At 42.1% G+C, this 19,644-nt stretch overlaps 1 protein-coding gene across 4 annotated transcripts in view; it reads left to right on the top strand.

Moving 5' to 3' along the window:
- The first annotated feature begins 571 nt into the window (after window positions 1-571).
- il12rb2 (interleukin 12 receptor, beta 2a) overlaps window positions 572-19,644 on the top strand; it is a 46,480-nt gene continuing 27,407 nt past the window's right edge. For 2 of the 4 annotated variants that reach the window (XM_078561271.1, XM_078561270.1), the window contains exons 1-2: window positions 1,152-1,201; window positions 18,611-18,733. In XM_078561271.1, the coding sequence (XP_078417397.1) occupies window positions 1,195-1,201; window positions 18,611-18,733 (130 nt within the window). In that variant the 5' untranslated portion in view covers window positions 1,152-1,194. Of the gene's footprint in view, window positions 800-1,151; window positions 1,202-14,352; window positions 14,399-18,610; window positions 18,734-19,644 lie in introns of those variants that run through there. The other 2 variants (XM_078561272.1, XM_078561273.1) reach the window with 2 other exon arrangements.

Genomic DNA, 19,644 nt, shown 5'->3' with positions numbered 1-19,644 from the left:
CAGAGTTACCAGTATGGAATTTTGGTTTACCACGGGCCTGGCTCTATTGGATTTGCTATTCTGGCCATAGGAATAGTTGACAACTTTGACATAATTGGAATTTCATGTCATTGGAGCTTGACTCATCACCATTTCGCAGTGAGAGAAAGGAATGGAAGGATCGGGGTTGAGATGAAGTAGGGCAGAGGGAGCTTTTGTGGCGCATAAACACCAGTGCAAACCACCATGGGCTGGTCAGCAAAGAAAGACAGACCAGTTAGGTTGAATGTCCTGTTTCTGTACTGTGAAGTTTATGTAATTCTATGAAACACATAACACTGAAATATCTAACGCTCCACATTACTAATCAACTCCAAAACTCTTTTCTTCCAAACCCAGGGGCTTCTCGGAAAGCAGGTTTCCACTTCTAGCACACTACAACAAAAAGTCTAGACAAATTAGATTGCAGCAGCCCACTGCATTCAAACTTTTTTTTTGATGACTGTGTGTGAGAAGGAACACACATTTCAGAGGTGTGAAAGCGTGTGGTTAGAGCCTGCCTTCTAAATAGAATCAGAGGAGCGCGGCTCTGGAGAGGAAAGCTCACTGTGGTTTAAACGTCGGCCACGCAAGAGTTGACATTTTATCAGAAAGATTTATTCCCCCAGACTTTAAATAGATGACTAAAAAGCCAACCTCCCCCCCTTGCTAACGCCGCTTTGTGATCTGCATCTGAATGATTTACATCCACCAGTGAATTCCGGGAAAATTTACTGGTGACATGTGGAAAATGAGCCTCAAGTCGGGATTGATGTGAACGGTGAGTGATCTCGCTTTGCCCTGCAGCGTGATTCGGGTTTATTTTTTGGGGGGGTGTGGGGGGTGGTCCATTTCGGGCGTAGACATCAAGTCTCGGAGCAACGTGGTCAGCATGTCCCTGTTGGGCGCGTTAGTGAAGTGTTCAGGGCGCAGTGGAGAAAGCTGGGCAGTGTTTACAGTGGAAAATAAATCTTTCCGAATGATACAGCAGGATCTCCAATATCGGATCTTGCGGGGGGGTTTTTTTTTAGTTCAATGATCTTCATTGCTTTAGTTTGATTAGTTCAGAGAGTCTGCAATACTTTGTTCAGCAATATCAGCTTTTTTTAAAAATCGACTATGTACAGGGCGGAAAAATGAGAGAGAAACAAGTGGACGAATTTTAGTTGGAATTAAATGACAGGTGGGTAAAATATTTTTGTTTTATTTCATGTATTTATTCTGCGCTGTGACAATAAAACGATTTCTAGGCAATCTGTAGGAAATGTTATTAATTAGCTGTTGGCTCGATTATTTCATTCATTTTCATTGAAATGTACGATAGAGAGGAGTAGCCGGTCGATTGGTCAACAAGGTCAGTATATGTTAAAGTGTGTTGCTTTGATCATCAGTGCCAAGTGCTAAAGGCACATTTAGTTGTTAGCACGCCTGGACACACACAGCTAAGGAGATGAGGTTATACATTGGGAGAAAAAAAGCAAAGAACTGCGGATGCTGGAAATCGAAAATAAAAACAAAAATACCTGGAAAAACTCAGCAGGTCTGGCAGCATCTGTGGAAGGGAGCACAGTTAACCTTTCGAGTCCGTATGACTCTGAGTCATGCGGACTCGAAAGGTTGACTGTGCTCCCTTCCACAGATGCTGCCAGACCTGCTGAGTTTTTCCAGGTATTTTTGTTTTTGTTATACATTGGGAGCTCAGGCTCGGCACTGTGGCAATACATGCTAACAGGGTTTGTAATATTGTTGGCCATTGAATGTTTAAGCCGTAAGATTTGCTGGTTCTTGGTATCTTTTGATAGGGAGAATACCTGATTGGAAACAGGATTGCAAATGGAAAAGACAACTACAGTGGAGATGACGGGTTGCTATGTGAATAGTTCCCCGTATGATTGGAACCAAGGGTGTTCAGCTCAGTGGTGAACACCATAGAAGTTTCTTACACAATGCTTGTATTGTTTCACTCTCCTGAATGGAACCCTGAGGGCACTTTAAGCAATCCTGATTTGTAAACCTGCATATTCCAGATCTACCTGCAGTAGTGTCAAGTTCGCATTGCAGTGACTGGAGACAGTGAGTTTATGCCTCCCTGGTGCTAGGGTCAAAGAAATAACTGAGTGGCTGCAGAGCACTCTGAGGGGGAAGGCGAAACAGCCAGCAGCCATGATCCATATCAGTGCTGATGACATAGGTCAAAGATGGATAGGTCCTGCACGCAGATTTTAGGGAGCTCGGAAAGAAACAAGCAGGCAAGACCTCAAAGGTAGCAATCTCCAGATTACACCCTGTGCCATTAGTGAAGATAGAAATTTAAGGGTAGAGAACACATGGCTGGAGAAATGGGGCAGGTTGAGAGGAGGCTGTAGAATCCTGGGACATTGCGAATGATTCTCAGGGAGATGAGACCAGTCCAGACCAGTTGCGCCTAAACAGAGCTGAGACCAATAACCTTGTGGGGTAGTTTGCTAGTGCTATTGTGGAGGGATTAAATTAACTTGGAAGGGGGTTGGGAATCAGGAGATAGAAGAGGAAATATAAGATGCCCAAAGAATTGGATGAGACAGCTAGCACAAGAGTACGAAATAGTGAGGTACGAGGTGGGGTCAGAGTAAGAGGAAATGCAATTAGGCCTAAATTGGGTTTACCAATCATGTGTGTGAACACACAGAATGCGGTAAATAACATTTGTGAGGCACTGATGCAATGATCCATGAGGAATATAATGTTGTGGTGATAGCAGACTCCTGGCTCATAAAAGGATTGGGTACAAGGTGTTCGGAAAAGATAAGGAAAGAAAGAAAAGTGGAGGGGTGGCAGTATTGATTAAGAATAATATTACAGTGCTGCAGAGAGAGGATATCCTAGAAGGTTCAAGGACAGAATCTATTTGTTTAGAGCTAGGAAACAGTATAGATACCATTACACTACTGAGAGTATTCCAAAGGCCATCAACTAGTGAGAAAGATATAGAGGAACAAATTTGCAAGGAGATTATAAAGAGGTGCAAAAACTAAACAATAATTATTATGGGGGACTTCAATTATCCTAATATAGATTTGGTGTAAAGGGCAGAGGGGGGGGAAGAGTTTCCAAAGTTTGTTTAGGTTAATTGTCTACATCAGTATGTTTCTGTTCCAAAGAGAATAGAGGCATTGCTGGATCTGGTTCTGGGAAAAGAAGCGAAACAAATGGATCAAGTGTCAGTTGGGGAACATTTAGGGTACAGCAATCAAAGTATCACAATAGTCGTTTGCTAGTTTGGAACTTGAGTATTGCTGAAAAAAGAGACATGTCTTTTTGTCTTGCACTCATTAGGACAATCGCAAGAAGACCTGGCACTGGTATTTGCATTTCCTCTTACTCTGACCGAAAAGCTTCGACGTGTCTCTTTTCTCAAAGCAAAGTGTCATAAGGTGTAGGTTAGCTATGGAAAAGAACAAGGAACAATTCAGAGTAAAAATAGTACATTTTGGGGAGGGAAATTTCAGTGAGGTGAGAACAGATCTGGTCCAGGTAAATTGGAATCAAAATTTGATAGGCAAAACTGTAATTGAACAATGGGTTGGCCTTTAAGGAGGAGATAGTTTGGGTAGAGTTGAGGTACATTCCCAGGAGGGGTAAAGTAGGATAAACAAATCCAGAGCTCCCTAGATGATGAAAGAGTTGGAGAGTAAGATGAAGCAGAAAAAGGGTGCTTATGACAGATGTCAGGTTGATAATACAGGTTTATTTTTATTCTTTCATGGAATGTGGGCATTGCTGGCAAGGCCAGTATTGTAGGGTGTTGGTTACAGTTCGGTATGTCTGAAGAAGTCTTCATAGTCATTTAAGAGTAACTTGTCTTTATGGACTCCTAAAAATATTTACAAATATAAGGTAAAGGGTTCATCACTGTGTAGGTGGCACCGTACTCAGTCCCACATTAACCATATTTGTGTTGGAACATTTCACCACACCTCTCCCTAAGTCTTTATCCAATATATTTTAAGTGATTATAGTTTACCTTCTATCTTACGTTGTTATCACTATGGTGCATCTATATTGCCATTATTACATTATCACTACCCCATCTCCCTCCTTCAAGTCATTGACTTCAAAGGTTCAAGCAATCTGCAGGCCTTATAACCCTTCCATATCTCATTCACACTATTGTCGGGAGAGTGGTAGGCCCTATCGCTGTTGGTTCTTCCAGTTGGTTTGGAGATTGTTCTGGCATCTGGGTATGTTTTCATCCTTTCCCATTATTTTGTGTTGCACTGCAGTTAGTCGGTTTGGCTGTTGCACTGGTTGGTAGTTGCTACCCTAACCTGTTTCTTGCAGGGTGGATGAACATTGTCATGGTCTCCTTGCTGTTTCTTTTGCTTCTTCCATCATCATGTGAAAGTTTACATTTCGAAAATGAACACTTGTACCCACTTGTGTCACAATTTTACCCACATTTTTAGGTACTTTCTTCTTTTCCAGTTGTTTTTCAAGCTCAGCAACTACCCTGGTAAATTGAGTTGTCTTTGTTTCAGAGCTATCTGTGGAACACATATAAGTTTGACACCTTCACCTGGGAATTCAGTTCTGTTCGTAATCTTTCTTCCATGGTCACTGACTGCCCCTTGGACTCTTTCAATTCACTCGTTAGGTCGGTCAATCTGTTTTGTAGAGTTTCTCTTATCTGCTTTCAAAGTCTGGATTTTCTCTATTCATATCTCAATCTTCATGTTGTTCAGATTGGACTGAAGCTCAAGAAGTTAATCAGATTTGTTTGTTAATTCTGCTTTCAAGCAACTGTTCTGATACATCAGCAATCCTTTCTCCTGTTCCAAACATTTTGCACAATGCTTACTAGAGACTTCTGATACTTGAAGTTCATTAAATTTTAATTGAAGATCTATCTTTGTTGAATTTTTTTCTACAGGCTCATCATTTAAGCATTTCAAGTCCTTTCAAGCGTTCTACTTCCCGTGAGCGACATTCCAATATTCTTATCAGTTCTCATTTTCCTTAATAAACTCACCTTTTATACATGAAAGTTGGTTCTCCATGTTGATCAGTTTTTCTTTAGCAGAGCATCATTCCTCTGCACTATCCTTCAAGCTCACATTCTGTCATTTCATTTCTGTCAATGGTTTCTGAGACTCTTCACTCTCTTTGTGAGAAGCTCTACTTGCTCTTGCCATTCTAAGTTCCTAATTTTCACCTTTTCACATACATCGTTGGAAATGTAATATTCTCCCAAATTTTCTTCCAAATATTCAACCATTTTCTTCAGCTCTGTAGTTTCTTTCTCGTACCTCTTGGCTTCCTCCTGGAATATAGAACATTCCCGAGTCTTCTTTGCCAACTGGCTCTTCAGTTCTTTCAAGACTGCAACTTCTTTAAGTGCATTTGTTGCCTGCTGTTATGCCTGGCTGTATTTCTGGTTGAGTTTTCCCAACTCCTGCTTTGATTTGCCAAAAATGGAATTCAGGGTTGTTATTTCCTCCTGGTACCTTTGTGATGCTTCAGAAATTTGTTTGCTCAGATCTCAAACAGTTTACTTCATTGAAGACTTCAGTTTATCGTGCATTTTCAAAGGTATATACTCAGCTTGAATTTTGTGTTTCAAATCTTCCAGTTAAGCTTCGATACGGATATTTTCCAACCTTATTTCATTTTCCTTTTACATGGTTTGTCTATTCTGGATTTCATTAGATAGCTTTCCTTCATTCACAGTCAGCTGCTCGCTCTGCATTGCCACCTGCTGTTGCAGTTTGGGTATGGTGTCAGGATTTCCAAAATGATATATTTTTTGGATTGCTGGAAAGTTCTTTGCCTCTCTGGCACCCCTATATGGCTTACTTATCTTTTTATCTTCACTGAGGGTTTTCTATCCCTCTTTTTAAGCTCTGTGTGCGACACAATTTGAAGATTAAAATATTTGTCAAAGGGTTTTAATGTTTCATCGAAGCTGGTTGGGAATTCATCAATGCATTGCATTAAGATTACTTCATCCGCAAGTTCACCAAACCAGTATTAAAAGGTCTGGACTTTTTCTGACTTTCTACTTTGACCTGATGTACTCTGGTTGTTTAGAAATTGTGTTCTCCAGGACGCCCAATTTTCCATTGGATAAGTCCAAATTGTTCTAGATGAGTGGAATTCTGATCCATGGTTAACAATTTAAAAGTGTAGTTTCTGCTTTAAGAGCTTTTTGAACTTCAAAATGGCATCAACGTTCACTTGGAGACAAAGGGATTTCTTGTATTTGCTAGTATTGGCGGGCTCTGCTAAAGTGGCTATCGTGCTCAACTTGCAAAACAAAACAGTTCCTCTGGATCAGCTGCCTGCAGAGACTCTTGCTCAGCTTTACTTTAAAGCCATGAATTTGTCGAATCCTGGCTTTTGCTTTCTCTCAGCTAAGTTTAGAAGTCGCAGTTCTCCTGGATTATTTCATTAATTATTTTTTTCGATTTCAGAGTGAGCTCAGACACCAGGGCCAGAATTTTTAGCTCGGCAGGTGGGCGAGCGCCCAATCTGGCTGAGCGTAAAGTGACGTGCGATGACATTGGGCGAGCATTCCGACGTCATCATGTAGTCCTGTAATATTTCATTCGGCAGGCATGCTCCAGAGTCGGTGGCACGCCTGCCGACAACTAGAAGGTCTATTAAGGCCATTAAAAAGTTATTACATTCAAATTTACACTGCCTGTCCAACCTTTGCCCACGGTTGGTGGGCAGGCGAAAACGCTAAGCGCCCTTTGTACTTTTTAGGAAGCCTCATCCATGGGCAGGATGAGGTTTCCCAAAGCAAATAAAAATAAAATAAATATTTTACTTGAGTTAAAAACATGTCCCTGCTCATATGACAGAATCACATGAAGGGACATGTTTTGACATTTTTATTTTCTTCATTAGTTTTTTTAAACAGCGCATCATCTCCCTGAGGCAGCTCCTTAATTGGCCCGCCAGCGTGAAATCGCGGTGCAGTGACAATCGTGGGCAGTGGTCGGCTTCCTGACCGCCCCCGCCCGCCTCTGCCAAGACCACCCGCCAAGGGCAAAATTCTGCCCCATGTATTCAGGCGCCGACTCGGGGACTGGGTTTTAGCCAACAGCTTTCTTTCAAACTGCACTTTTGACTCTGAATTATTTAAAGATTTGTCGGGCCTTGCTGTAGCTTGGATTCTTAAAAGATTTAGTTCACCCTCACAATCCTGCTGACTCAGATTAGAAGCTGGACTTCCAAAGGAGATCCAATTGAGTCTTCTGCTGCAGTAAGGAACTTCAAAGTTCTGCCTCCAGCTTCCAAGCCTTTCTCTGGAGCTTTTTCCTGGCAATTTTCCTCTGCGCCTCTGCTTCTGGAGCATCTTTTCAGATCAGCCTGCTTTGTTTTTCCCAGTGTCCTAGCATTTTAGATTTTCTCTGCATTTCCTGCAAGGTCTTGGATTTTTCTAGAACTGCCACTATGTTGTAGGGTGTTGGTTACAGTTTGGTAGGTCTGAAGAAGTCTTCATAGTCATATGTAGGTTAACCGTATGAGTTTATTGACTTTTAGAACTATTTACAAATATACAATAAAGGGTACAAGCTAGAAGCTGTCTCCATGCTTGCTGGTACACACAGCTCTGTCCAACACTAGACATACCCTGGGTGCAGGTCATGTGCTTTCTTACATCAATGTATGGGCAGTACTGTACTCAGTCTCATAATAACCCTATATGTGTCAGAACCTTACACTGCAGCCAGCATTTCTTGTTTGTCCCTAATTGCCCTTGAGAAGGTGGTGAACTGTTGCAGTCATATGGTGTAGGCACCCAGTGCTGTTAGGAAGGGAGTTCCAGGATTTTGACCCAGCGACAGTGAGGGAATCATCCTTTAGTTCCAAGTCAGGATGATGTGTGGCTTGGACGGGAACTTGCAGGTTCAAGAGAAGCAAAGAAAGAGTATGAAGAAAGACTGGCAGCCAACATAAAAGGAAATCCAAAAGTCTTCTACAGGTATATAAATAGCAAAAAGATAGTAAAAGGAGGACTAAAAAAGGGATTTACGTGTGGAGGCTGAGAGCATGACTAATGTACTAAATGAATACTTAACGTACTAAATGTCTTTACCAAGGATACTCTTTTGAGTTATCAACAGTCACAGATTGCAACTCTTTTGAGTACAATCACAGTTCTTGGTTTCCAGGAGTGGGACATGAACCCACAACCCTCTGATTCAAAGGCGAGGGTGCTATGAACTGAGCCACAGCTGACACCTCATCTTTACCAAGGATAATGATGCTGCCAGAGTTGTATTGAAAGACGAGATAGTTGAAATACTGGATGGGCTAAAAATTGATAAAAAGGTGGTATTAGAAAGGCTGGCTGTGCTTAAAGTTAATAAGTCACAAGTACTGGATCAGATGCATCCAAAGCTCCTGAGGGACATAAGGGTGTGAATTGCAGAAGCGGTGGCCATAATCCTCCAATACAGAAATACAGGGGTGGTGCCAGAAGACTGGGGAATTGCAGATGTTGCATCCTTGTTCAAAAAGGGGTGTAAGGATAAACCCAGCAACTACAGGCCAGCTAGTTTAACCTCGGTGGTGGGAAAGCTTTTAGAAATGATAATCCAGGTCAAATTATCAGTCACATGGACAACTGTGGACTAATTAAGGAAAGCCGGCGTGGATTTGTTAAGGACAAATCATGTTTAACTATTCTGATTGAGTTTTTTGATGAGGTAACAGAGGTAAGGGTGATAAAGGTAAGGATGATGTCGTTATGTTTTGTACATGGGATTTCAAAAGGCATTTGATAAAGTGCCACGTAATAGGCTTATCAACAAAATTGAAGAACATGGAATAACAGGGACAGTGGCAGCATGGATAAAAAATTGGCTGCGTGACAGGAAACAGAGAGTGTTGGTGAACTATTGTTTTGTGGACTAGATGACGGTATGTAGTGGAGTTCCCCAGGGGTCGATCTTCAGACCACTATTTTTTTTGATCTAAATTAATGGTCTAGACTTGTGTGTATAGGGCAAAATTTCAAATTTGAAGATGGCACAAAACTTGGAAGTATTGTGAACTGTGAGGAGGGTAGTGATAGATTTCAAGAGGGCATGGACAGACTGGTGGAATGGGCAGACAATTGGCAGAGGAAACCTGATGCAGAGAAGTGTGAAGTGAAACATTTTGGTAGGAAAAGCAATCTAAAATAAAGGGTATTGTTTTAAAGTGTTTATAGGTCACAGCTCATTCTTGAAGTCAGCTCCACAATCATTCAGGCAAAACCCCTGCAAAACCAACTTCAATGGACTGGATACGGTGTCTGGATGGCCGAAAAGCTTCTCCCATGCCAGATCCTGTTTTCTCAGCTCTCAAATGGCCGATGTTCCAGGAGAAGCAAAAGAAAACACTTCAAAAAATTCTCCTTGAAGTGTGGCAGTATTGACATTAATGACTGGGAGGAGCTTCCTACCAATTGTTCAAAATGGCAACAGCCTATCCATCAAGCTATGCTTTGAGTCACAAAAGGCAGAAGTAGAGCAGTGGCAAAGAAGTAAAGGAAGCAAATTCTTCACGCCTGATTGCACTGCCTTGTGGGACATGCTGTCCCATGTGCCCAAAGATCTCTGGGTCAAGAATTGGCCTGTTCACTCACATGAAGACCCAAGGCAGAGACTTGTGACCCTGAGTAGATATCATCCTCAAATCAAGGGTCAGCCGATGATGGCAACAGGAGCAGAGTGCCCTGGGTGTATATGTGCACAAATTGTTGAAGGTGTCAGTGCAGGTTGAGGAAGTGGCTAACAAGGCATTCGGGATCCTGGACTTTAGAAATAGAGGCTTAGAGTACAAAAGCAAGGAAATGATGGTGAATCTTTGCATCACACTGCTTCGGCCTCAACTGAAGTATTGTGCCCAACTCTGTGCGCCAAACTTTAAGAAGGATGTGAAAACTTTAGGTGCAGAAAAAATATATGAGAATGGTTCCAGGGATCAGAGACTTCTGTTACATGGATAGCTTGGTGAAGCTAGGACTGCTGTTCTTATAGAAGATAAGGTTGAAAGGAGATTTGAGAGAGATATGCAAAATCATGAGGGGGCTAGACAGAATAGATAGAGAAAAGTTGTTTCCATTGACATAAGGGTCGAGAACCAGCGGGCACAGATTTAATATGATTAACAAAAGGACCAGAGAGGAGCTGAAGAAAAAGCTTTTCACCTAGCGAATGGTTAGGATCTGAATAGCACTGCCTGAGATTGTGATGAAGGCAGATTCAATTGTGACTTTGAGGCAATTTGATAATTACCTGGAGAAAAGATTTGCAGGGCTACAAGGGAAAGGTTGGGGATTGGGGTGACTAGCTGAGTTGCTCTTGCAGGGAGCTGGCCCAGACATGATGAGCTGGATGGCCTCTACCTGTGCTGTAACAATTCAATGATTCTGTGAAGTTTATGGTATGTAAACTCAGTGTAATTGCACTTCCAAACTGTAATACTTAAATACCCATTGAAGCCAAGCACAAATTTAAAAGTTCCAGCAACCCCTAATCTGAGATGGTCACAGCAGGTCTGAAGTGCGCTGGGTGTCAGAGATTCACACCTGGTGGGGAATAGCTTTAGGAAAATGATCTGGTTCTCACTTTAGGTGTAGCTTTAAGAGAGGAAATGGTGGTTGTGGTGGTGAGTGGAGGGTGGGATGGTCATGGTAGGGCAGATGCCCCACAATTCTTCTCATGGATTGTGTTCCTAACATCCAACTGGTTGGGATGGAATCATCCTCAGGTGAATGTTTCTGCTACTTCAAACATCCACGAAGAACCATAGACATCTCTCTCCATTAGAGAGAGAGACATTTTGGTTATATAGCTTGAGGGGCACCATTCTGGATCAGGCTTGGGGCAAAGTAAGGAGGCAGGTCTCCATGAGCTACCACAGCCGTGATATGGAGATTGTACCCACTCCACTGCCGTTATTCTGCACCACACTCTAGCCATCTAGCCAACTGAGCTAACCGCTAGTGACACCCACTAGAGAAAATAATAAGGATGAAAGACCTGGCATCTGGTTTAAGAACAAGTTGATGCATAAGATTATTCCAGCGTCTACTATAACAACTTTTTCAGTGGGGTACATAAGCATATCAGTAACAGTGTATTTAAAATTTAATTTTGATCTAAGAAAAACTTATTTCTAGCACTATGTATATTATTTTTTTTGAAAAGTACATAGGGATGGTGCCACTGAACACTCTAGCATCAAGGGGCAAAGGGGAAAGGAGATGAATAAAGAAGTGTGGCATTTGAGAAAGCTGTTGGGTTCAGCAAGATTGCACAGATGGAATGGGACAGGACCATGTAGGTATTTTTAGACCAGGATAAGGATTTTAAATCTTAAAAAAAACAATCTTGGCTGGAGGGATTGTTTCCATGAGAGGTGGGGTGGGATAGATGGGGGGTCGGGGTTGGCAAAGGCAAGATATGGATGGCATAGGAGGGATGGAAGGAATGTGATGGGTGTAGCATGGCATGGGAAGGGTAGCATGAGAAGGATGGAATGGCATGTGATGGGGATGGCCTGGGAGAGAGGGTTGGGATGGGGGTGGATGAGATGGTGGAATTGGTTATATGTGGCAAAATGCAGCAACAGTTATTTGATACTTTGTGCTAAGAATGAAGACTCACTAGATTTGAATGAAAATGTTTGAGAAAAAGTGTCAGATGAATTGAAAGAATACACCTGTGTTGATTCTGTAGAGAAAGAAGATAGTAACAGTCTAAACCCTCCAGAATTTCTACATAGTCTAACTGCAATGGGCATGCCACCACATAAACTTGGGGCTGAATTTTCACTCGAGTTGGGAGCACAGGGATGGGAAAATTTCCGACTCCACTAACCTGACTAGGGAGAAAGTGCCCCATTTTCATTCCAGGGGTGGGGGGGCAGGGGTTGGTGCTAATGGGAGTTGGGTCAGCTGGACCCAGAATCAGTGCGGAGGCAGCCACAGTGGTGGTCAGGAGCAGCGGCGGCTGAGTGAAAGGCCGGCCTCAGGGCTCCGGGACTCGTAAAAAAAAGAACAAAACAGAAATCAGCCCTCTAGCCCTCACCCCTCAAAGTCCCTCACTCCCCACACACTTCCCATACCCATCCATGCCAACTCATCCCCCCACCTACCCCACATGGCCTCTCATACCCCATGCCAATCTATGCCCCTCTACCCATCCCCATTGCCCTTTATAGCCCCATGCCATCTTAATGCCAACTCATGACAACCCCTGCCCTCACTCACCACCCTTTGCCCTTACACCCTTCATGCCATAGTGTCCACCATGGGCACACCACAGGAGCCAAGCTGAGATTGAATAAAATTAAGTTTTGTGGTTCTAAGTACCTATTGAGGATTTCACTATTTAAAAAAATCACCCTCATTGATAAAAACCCATTCACTACATTTAAATTCCTTCAACTACGTAATTCCTTATAAAAGCAAACATTTCATTCAGGTACTTAATCCTTTATAAAAACAAGCATTTGTGTTCATAGCCCCACATTGAAGACTTTATAACCACTTGGAGTTGTCAATCAAACTGTGAACTAACACCCCATTGTGATAAAGATAGGTTGTGAAATCAGTCATGCAGCACAAATCTTATAATGATAACCCTCTGGCTTATCTGTCAACAGTGTGAAATAGCAAACACTGATTTTATTTTAAACTGCAGGCTTTTTTTAGATTTAAATGCCTTGACAGCTTGACAGTTCCAAAGGGATTTAGATGTCTTGGCAGCTTGACAGTTCCATGAGGTTATCCACTTTTTGCACACATTCATGTCTATTTTTAACAATCCCAAAGGGCACTTGATCTCTCCCAAAGGGGTCATTGGATCTAAGCATGTTACCTCTCAAAAAGGGTACTGCAGCTCTCCAAAGTACTGTGCTAAGCTTAGACCTTCTCCTAAAAAGTGTAAAGCCCATGAGTCATATTTCAGTAACATTGGTGATGAAAATCACATCTGACTGAAGGCAGCTACACTTTTACAGCTGCAGCTGTGTCAATGAACCACTGACGTGCAAACTACCACCCCTCCCCCCCAAACCAAAAATGGTGGGTGCCAGTTCGGGGGAGTGACTTGCAGAATTGGGACTCTGGCTCAATATTTGGCTAAGCCAGAGACCCTCTTCTCCCCGTAAAAATTCAGGCCTTAGACTCAACAAAGGAGCAATTATAATGTTGTTGCAAAGCTTGAATTCTAAACAATGACTTGATCATGGAACAAGTTTCCTCGATGATGGATGTTGGAATTATAATGGGAAGATTTCAAGGAAATAGTCCTTATTCCTGGAGTAATATTGGGCCCATCAGATGTAAACCTGCCTTTGCAACTCAGGAGACAACTGTATGACCATAAACAAGGCACAACACCAGACTCTTGACAAAATTTCTATTTATATTCCTGGGCCTGTTTAACTGATAAACTTCTTGATAACCATTGTTTTGTAATCAATGCCAGATGGTCATTTCTGGGGAGAATTTTCATGGGGCTTTCCCAATCTCCTGAAGTAACTTCAGCAGAAGGTCAGTGGAAACCCCGGAGAAATGGAATAAACATTGTTTATGCTGTCCCTCAACTCCACAAGAGGGAAGCCTCCATGGAATTCCATACATACATTTATAATATTCGATTATTGTTCCAACACAACGTTAACTTATATATGTCCAGCAGCCTCAGTATTTGAAACTGAACTCCTAGCATATTGTATTTGATAGTAAGGAACAAGTTTAATTAAATTCACTTCAGAAAACTCAAATCCTGAAGGCTACAAGGTTCATTGACAGAATAACTCCTTCAAATGATTTAGCATCTTGAGTGACAATAAGAATATCCGTTTGGATTCACAATGGATTCCATTTTACACTATTTTTAGGTGTGTTAACATTGGATAAACTTTGCGGCCTGGACTTTCCTCTTGGTTGCATTGATTTTTTTTAATGCAATTCATCAGAAATTAGCATAACCAACGCAAAAGATTGAGGAATTTTTTGAGTGCAAATTATGTTCAGAGCATATTGAGTTTCCATGATCTTTTGTGCTTGTTCAAAAAATGTCAGAAGCTGGTGAAGGTTCTTCAGAAATAGGCTAACTTTGGAATCTCATTCTGTTCGTCATTCTTCATTGCTGGAGCTGATTATTTCACCACAGAGAAATCACAATGTAGTCATTATTGTAATGCAGGAAATTCATCAGGCAATTTACACACAGCAATGCTATTCAAACAGCAATGAAGTAAATTATGAGGTAATCTGTTTTAATGATGTTGGTTTATCTTTGGAACCTCAAATATTAATATCACATTGTTTGTTTGTTACTGCAGAGACCCCATTCTGAAAAGCATGACTGTAGTGTCACTGTGCACCAATGTGAGTATTCCAATATCTTGGTTGTGTTTGGACAGTAGCCTATAGAGAGAGATTAAAGAAATAATCCCAAATTGCTTGACAGGTTTAAAAATATAGCCTCAGTTCTAATGTAGGGAAATAAAGCAGCCAATTTGCACACTGCAGTGTCCCACAAACTTCAATGAGATAAAAGATCCTGTAATCTGTGTTTAGTGGTTTTGATTGAGTGATAAATATTGGCCAAGATCATTGCCCTGTTCTTCTTCAAATAGTGTGATAGGACCTTTTACATCACCTAGGGGGAAAACAGGGCCTTGGATTAACATATTATCCAACACAGCATCTCCAAAAATGCAGCATTCCCTCAGTATTGTACTGATGTCTGCTTAAAAAAAGAAAGGCTTGCATTTATATAGCACCTTTCACAATCATAGAATGTTCTCTATTGATAGTGCTTATGGCACCTTTCATGATCATTGGATGCCTCAAAGCGCTTTACAGCCAATGAAATACTTTGGAACTGTGGTCATTTTGTAATGCAGAGCTGTTTAGAATATTGTCTCAAGTCTCTCTAGTGGGGAAAAACTTCTGACTCATAGTAATTGCAATGCTCAGTATGGGTATGAGCTACATAGCAGAGGAGGCCATTCAGCCATTTGAGAATGTTCTGTCATTCTAGCCTGATCTATACCCTAATTCTCTATGTACCCTTGTCTAACAAAAATCTATCATTCTCAGATTTAAAATGATCAACAAGCATCTACTGTTTTGTTTGTTGGAAAGGGCTCTACACTTCTACCACCCTTTGCACTTTACAGCCAATGAAATACTTTTGGGCCAGGATTTCTAGGACGGCAGGGTTTCAATTCCTGCCATTCAGAGAATCAGTAGAGAACACATCTCCATCAATACTGCCTGCCCCGCAGCCTTCTCATGCTCCAACAGGTCTTAATTGGCTGGAGGCGGGACTTCCACTCCTCACTCGGGAGGAAGTTCTGCCTCAGAGCTGCCAGCCAATCTGATTGATCGGCAGCTCTCTTGCCCCTGCAGCGCCAGAAGCTGCAGTGGATAGGATTGAGAATACTAGCAGTCCCTGGAGCCTGAGCCCTGGGATTCCAGGACTATGTAAGCTTTGGGGTTACAGGATGAGGAGGGTAGGTGAGGTCTGGGGGGAATGGACAGAGTCGGGGTGTCAGTGGAGAGGCCGGGGGGAGGAAGGGCCTGCAGGGACCAGACCTTCTGGGGAAAGGTGGGGGGGTGGGTGTGAGGCTGTGGGGGGTACCCGATGTTAAAAGGAGGTTGCTGATGAAGGTGCCCCAACTCCTTCCTGCCTGAGGCCTGAACTGAGTTTATTTTCAGGCTTCTCCCCTGCTCCAGAGCTCTTCCTGCCAGCCTGAAAATTGAGGCTTGGTGGGAAACAGCCCTTAAGTGGTCAATAATTGGCCACTTAAGGGCCTCAAATGGGGCAAGAGCAGGCCAGCCTAGGCCTCGCCTGTCCAAGCATATAATTGCAGAGGGGTCACAGCAGGCGGGAACCCAATGGGAAGGCCGTCCAAGAATTTTACGCTCACCCCCTGCCTACTAACCTGCTGGTGGGGGAAGTTGAAATTCAGCTCTTGAAGTCTCCTGAATGGCTTGGCTCTCATTTTTAAGCTTATGTCCCCTTGCTTTAGAAATTCTAAAATCTTGAATCAAAACACCCCCAAATTTCTATATTCCTGTTTATGTAATCTCTCCTCATGCCCATGGAGCTCTGGTTGCATTCTTGTGAATCTGCACTCCTTCCAGAGTCAATTTACCCTTTCTAAGGTGTGGTGCCTGAACACAGTACTCCATAGGTGGTCTAACTGGAGCTTTGAATAGATGTAGCAAAACTTCCTCCCCTTAGACTAACATTCCATTAACCTTCTGGATTTTTTTCCTATGTAAGCACTACATTTGAGTGATGCATGTACATGGACCCCTAAATCTCTTTGTACCTCCAATGGTCCTCAATTTTCATCATTTAAAAAAATATATGATTTATCCTTTATTGGCCCTAAATGAATGACCTCACACTTAACTGCATTGAAATCCATCTGCACAGTTTTACCCAATCACAAAGTCAATCAATGTTTCTTTGTAATTTTTTGCTCCTATCTGCACTACTTGCTTTACCACCAATCTTTATATCACTTGTAAAATTGGATGGCTCCCAATTGGGTTACCCAAGTCATTAAATATGGTAAATACTTGAGGCCCAAGCACAGATCCTTATAGGACATCACTAATCACTTCCTTCCGAATCATGTACATGCCCATTATTCCTAATTACTGTCTTCTACCATGTAACCAATCTCCTATCTAGGTCAACAATTTGCTCCATTCAAGGAAGAAACAGAGAGCCCACAGACCATCTTTGTGGGGGATGGAGGTGCAGAGGGATTAGACATTCATGGCAAAAGGAGATGGTTAGGGCCTGGAAACTTATTAGATTGACAGAGTGCATTGGAAGATTCATGGGTATAGATAGCAGGAGATTGGACAAGGGGAGAAAAATAGTCGAGAAAGGAAGAAATCTGTTCGGTGGGGCAGAAGCAGGCTGAAGTGACGAGTCTATTGGGGCAGTTTTGTTTGTGGACTGTGGGAAGGAGGTAGAAATGGGTTATACAGGTTTGGGGACATTAGGTTGGAGGCCTTGGAGCTAAGATCTCCAGAACAGGTGAAGACGGTGACAATCCTGGATATAGGATGTTTGGTGGTGGAATCATTGTGAGGGGGAGTGAGAAAGAAATATCAGAGAGTTGGCATTCAGTTGCTGCTAGGTAGAGATCGGTACAACAAACATTACCAGCACCACCCTTGTCAGCATGTTTGATAATATTGTTAGGGGTTGGCCTGAAAATAGAGTGCTGCAAGTTCGGAGGGAGAAAGATTTGAGTAAATGAGGGGAACAGAGAAATTGAGATGGCTAATGTCATATTGGCAGTTCCCAATGAAAAATCTAAAGAGGATAAGAGGCCAGAGGGAAGGGTCCATGTAAAGGGAGAATTACTGGATATGGGTGAGAAGATCCACTGTGTGGGGGGAAAACTCCTGGCTAAAGAATTAGGTATGGAGACAAAGGCAATAGAAGAAGAGCTCAGCATTGTTGGAGATTGAGATAGAGGCTTAAGGGGATGAAGCCGAGGCCTTTGTTAAGGACAGGTCATTCAGAGTCAGAGAGGCAAGATCAGAGGGTATCATGAATACACAGCAAGGGGTAAGATTTGAAGAAGTGATTGGTTCAGGAGAAAGAGAAGAGAAGGGAAGGATCCAGAGGGGTATTGGTACCCATGAGTTGTTGAAGCTGTTGAATTGAGCAAATTCCTAATACTGGATGAGCTGTTGCAGCTGCAGAGTTGGTGAAGCAGTTTCCCATACTGTGTGAGGAATGATCACTCTAGATTGCACAGAGTCTGGCAGACATTTGAGAGCACGCAGGCAGTTTTTCCATGCTTTTTGAACGACATGATAGGTAATATGGGTGCAATATTTAATGTAACTTAAATGTTTGAGAGTTTGTACCTCAGGAGCGATTTTTCAACTACTTCCTCTTTCCAGCATAAATGGGAAACAAGGAGTTGAAAATTGGAAATAAAACTGCATACCCAGTAGCCACTCAATACGGTTTTCAAGCAGGCCTCAAATGGAAAGCCAGCCCTTCCATAGGTGCCAATGCAAATTGGGGTTCCATGCCAGTTAGAGGATTCTGTTTGCAATTTTCAGTACCATTGGGTTTTACAGTGAAGCCACTGGATTTTTGTTGCTCTCCAATTGCAATCTGCCTAAAATGCACAAGCAGCTCACCAATGGCATGGAAATGAGGCCCAACTTTGAAAATTGGCCTGGCCTCTTGCTGTAGTCATTGGGTAATTATAATAGATACCCTGACAGCTTTGTACCTGTTTTAGGTGATCAACCTCTCTTTAGAGGTTAAACACTGAGTAATTAAGGTCATTCTACTCAGTGTCAACAATGTTCCTTTGCCCAGCCTGCTATTTCTGCTTCCATCCTCACAGCTTCTCTGAGGCAACTGAGGATCAAAAATTATACTCTGGGCACAAGGAACTAGATTGAGACTAACTCAAACTCATTTTACATTGGCTGATAGTGGAACAAAAGGAAATAACATAAGATAGGAATGTGTGTAACGAGTAAAGGTGGATCAGACCTGAAATCTGGAACTAAGACTGTTGAATAATCTCTTTACAGGAACAGCCTACAGTTCGGGGTTTCTGGATCCCGACCTTCCCTTGTATTATTTGATGGAGTTTATTGGAATATGTTTGTTAATCAAGCTAATCGCCATCTTGTTGTGCAACAACAAGGGAGCCGGTAATTTCCGATTAAACAATTATAATTGTGCATATTAATTACTTTTATGTAAATCTTCTTTGAGCTCCTAGCGTATTGCTAGTTGAATTGAAGTTACGTTATTATTTTTTCCAATCCCCCTCTTTAAGTGCTAACTCATGCTGTATATGGGTTCCACGGGCACTGACATCTCCCTGGAACCATATCCAACCTGTAATCTGCATGTATTGGCCTACACACTGAGTATTTAATGGCTGGTCAATCTTGGGGACCATCACTGCAGTGCCAAATCCTGTTCCCCATGGGTACAGCAGATATCAGTGGCTAGCTTTCAGAAAGGGTTCTTAGCTGATTTAAGTGCCCCAACATGGCTTCTCCTATGATCAACTAGCTCAGTACGTATATATGAGTAACCTGAAAGCCAGTCACATCATGGTACATTCGGCACTAAGCCATCCAGGGATCACTAATTTTAATTCCTTCTCTAGCAACGCTATAAAACAATACTCAGTGAGAAACTCTGGGATACAATTGATCGTCAACCCATGGCAATGACTGTAAATCATTAGTAATTATTTGCTTGAGTTATTAGACCGCCCTGCTCATTGGATTTAAATCCTCATTGGTGTCTTATCTGTTAAACAATCTTTTTAAACGAGTAGAGAGGCCCCTTCCACATATGACAGAAAGAAGAAAAAAGTTGAGATTTGTAGTGCATTATTCACAACCTGAGGACATCCCAAAGTACTTCACAATCATTGAAGTCCTTTTGAAGTGCAGTCACTGTTCTAATAATTCTAAGATCGACATTTTAAGGACATAAAAATAGAAATTACAATTAGCAATGTTATCAAATAATAAGGTTATCATCAGAAAACAGAGAAATATCATACAAATGCATTCTGTTAATATTGTCATTAGCTTTTCTAGCT

Source organism: Cetorhinus maximus, chromosome 17 (genome assembly GCF_964194155.1).
Source record: "Cetorhinus maximus chromosome 17, sCetMax3.hap1.1, whole genome shotgun sequence".
Lineage (NCBI taxonomy): Eukaryota > Metazoa > Chordata > Chondrichthyes > Lamniformes > Cetorhinidae > Cetorhinus > Cetorhinus maximus.
This window is presented reverse-complemented; position numbering and strand designations above follow the sequence as displayed.